General features: G+C 47.1%; 1 protein-coding gene across 1 annotated transcript in view; it reads left to right on the top strand.

The window, feature by feature from the left end:
- Positions 1-401: 401 nt before the first annotated feature.
- POP4 (POP4 homolog, ribonuclease P/MRP subunit) overlaps positions 402-2,964 on the top strand; it is a 12,474-nt gene continuing 9,911 nt past the window's right edge. Inside the window, 1 exon segment of the mRNA XM_018553144.1 lies at positions 402-458. Coding sequence (XP_018408646.1) covers positions 452-458 — 7 coding nt within the window. The 5' untranslated portion in view covers positions 402-451.

Below are 2,964 nucleotides of genomic sequence, written 5' to 3' on the forward strand. Positions count from 1 at the left end.
AAAATGGTATAAAATGAATTTCAGTACAGCGTTGCATGACGGAATAAATGTCAGTCAAAGTACTGCAGCGCTGAATACTGAAAAATGGCAGGTCAGCAAGTGGTTAAAGGAATACAGGCCAGAAGTTATATGCAGCTATAACCTTAAAGGGAGATTGTAGTTTAAATGCTTACTACAATAAATAATTATAAACAAAAATAAGTAAAAATAAAAATATTTACATGACAAACATATTTGTTTACTAATAAAGAAAAGGTAACTCCCTGTAAAGGTTGCAGGCTCACGTCACGTGATCCGCTGCCCACGTGACTGGTTCCCGAGACGCCAGCAAGCTTCTCGGAGGACTCCGTCTCCATGGCAACTCACGCTAGAAGCTCAAGAAGGACCGTCCCGCACGTGACGTCATCAGTAAGAAGCCGGAAGTGGTGCGGGCAGGCGCACGTGAGCAGAGATGGAGGGTGAGTGTTGACATTTATGGGGAAGCTGAAAGTATGAATTATAGAGAAAGGCTGTTCTGGGATTGCACCTCCCAACATGCTTTGGGGGAGTCTTTGGGGCTGGCTGATTGTTGCCATAAATTATATGTTAAAAAATAGTAGAATGACATCTCCCAGCAGGCATTGGGAGTCTGAGGAATGCTGGGAGTGATGAGAAATACAGTGGGATGGGACTTTTTTGCAAATTTAGAGATATTTGGGCAGATTTTCGATTGTTTATTAAAAACAAATTGTGTGAATATTCACTTCAATTATCCAACCGTGTGAAGGGTAAATCCCTGTTCACTTATGTCATGTGACCATGATTAGGTGCTTAGGAATTTACCTTTCACATAATTGGATAATTGAAATGAAGATTCACATCATTTTGCAGTGAAGATTCACAACTCCTTTAGTAAATCAGCCTCAAAGTGCAGCTGTTGGTCAGTTTTGTCAACAGGGAATTTTGGGGACACCTTTCCAGGGGCACATCTGCTATGCAGGGAACTCCAGGGGCACCTCTTATATACAGGGAACTCTGGGGATCCATTTGGAGGGACACTTCTCATTTACAGGGAACCCCGGGTACAAATCGTGTATATATAGGTAACACTTTGGTATAGGAGGAACCCAGGGACACAGCTAGTTAACAGAGGAGCTCCAGGGACACATTTCTAAGGACACATCTTATAAACAGGGACACGTTTTAAGGGGCATGTCTCATAAACAGATTACCCCGTGGACTTATAAACAGGGACTCCAGGGACACATCTAATTAAAGAAGAACTTTGGGCAGAAATGCTATTAACCCCTTCAATAGGGCTTCCCCTACAATGCAAGGGTTAACTGCTCATTTTTGCCTAAGGTAAAAAAAAAAAAAAAAGTTACACTATTCACCTGAGTTTCTACGTCGGCTTGCTCTTAAGGTGCCCATACACTGCACGATTATCGTACGATAATCGTATGCGATCGGGTTTTCGTACGATAATCGAGCAGTGTGAACAGAGACGTGCGACCGTTTCTACTGTACGGTCGCACGTCTTCTGTCGAACCAGCATGTTCGAAAACCAGCCGGGAATCGTACGATTCTCGGCTGGTTAGAACGGTGCTCAGAAGATAAATGCTGAACGGGCCGGTGTGCGCACGCGCACACTGCCCGTTCAGCATTGCGGTCATCGGAAGCCCGCCCCTTGGGGGGGCGGGCTTGCGATGATCGAGAGTGCGATCTGCCTGTCCAAGATAGGCAGATCGTACGTTTTTTTAATCCCTTTACAACCATCGCAAGACTAAAGTCTTGCGATGGTTGTAGAGTGTATGGCCACCTTTAGACCAGTCCACAGAGCATCTCTCCCTCTCTGCTGCAGCAGTCTAGGAGTCCTTGAGTCATTACATCCAATACAGTGCCCACTACCATCCTTGAAGGAAAGGAGGACAGAGGCTGGAGGGAGCGCTGCCAGCTTGGAGGTTCGGGTTATCCTATGCAGAAGCGAGCAGTTAACCCTTGCAGTGCTGGGGAAGCCCCACAGCAAAGGGGTTAATACAATTTCTGCCCTGAATTCTTCTTTGACGGGATCTTCAGCGACACATTTCTAAGGACCCATCTTATAAACAGGAACATGTCTTATAAACCGATAATCCTTGGGACTTATTTCCAGGGACACATCTTATAACTAGGAACCCTGGAGATGCATCTTACATGCAGGGACTCTAGGGAGATATATTCAGGGACACATCTTATAAATAGGATACAGTGTGGCATCGGCTGTCAAGCACAGAAATGCAAAGCGTTCCAGCACCCAGCAATCTTTTACAGGTACTATCAAGGGGGGAGAGAGGGATCTGCCTGTAAAGATCCGGCCTTTAAGTTATAACAAGTAGCACGGGACATGGAGCATCCAAAGAGCAGAGACTAGACAGTCCTCCGACCGTCTAATCTCTGATATAAACACATATCAGGAACTGGGGGGGCTCAGCCGCTGGGATGGAGAGAAGCTTCCCTTGCTGAGACCCCCAGTGCTGATTTATGGTTAAGAGGATGAAGCAAGCTGAATTGCTGAATCACTGCTGGAAAGGGTGAACTGAGCTTCTGGGCACTGCAGGGGGGCTAAGCTGCTCAGTCATTTCTGGGAGGGGAGCTGAGTTTCTGAGCCACTGATGGGAGGAAAGAGATGGGAAGTGGAGGGCTTCAGCTGCTGAGTCAAAATTGGGAGGAATAAAAAAAATCTGAGCTGCTGAGTCACTGCTTGGAGAGGGGACCAAGATGACCTAAGCTATGGAGAGAGCTGCCAAGTCACTGCTTGTATGAGGGACCTGAGCTACTGAGTCACTTTTGGGAAGGGGAAGGACGGAGGGCTAAACTGCTTAATCACTGCTGTGAGGAACGGGCAGAGAAGTGGGGTGCTTTAGCTGCTGATTCACTGCTGGGAGGGGGAGCTGAGCTGCTGAGTCACTGCTAAGAGGGGGGAGGGGGGCGGGGCGGGAGAGGGGA

Source organism: Nanorana parkeri, unplaced genomic scaffold (assembly GCF_000935625.1).
Source record: "Nanorana parkeri isolate BGI_ZX_2015 unplaced genomic scaffold, ASM93562v1 scaffold6, whole genome shotgun sequence".
Classification (NCBI taxonomy): domain Eukaryota; kingdom Metazoa; phylum Chordata; class Amphibia; order Anura; family Dicroglossidae; genus Nanorana; species Nanorana parkeri.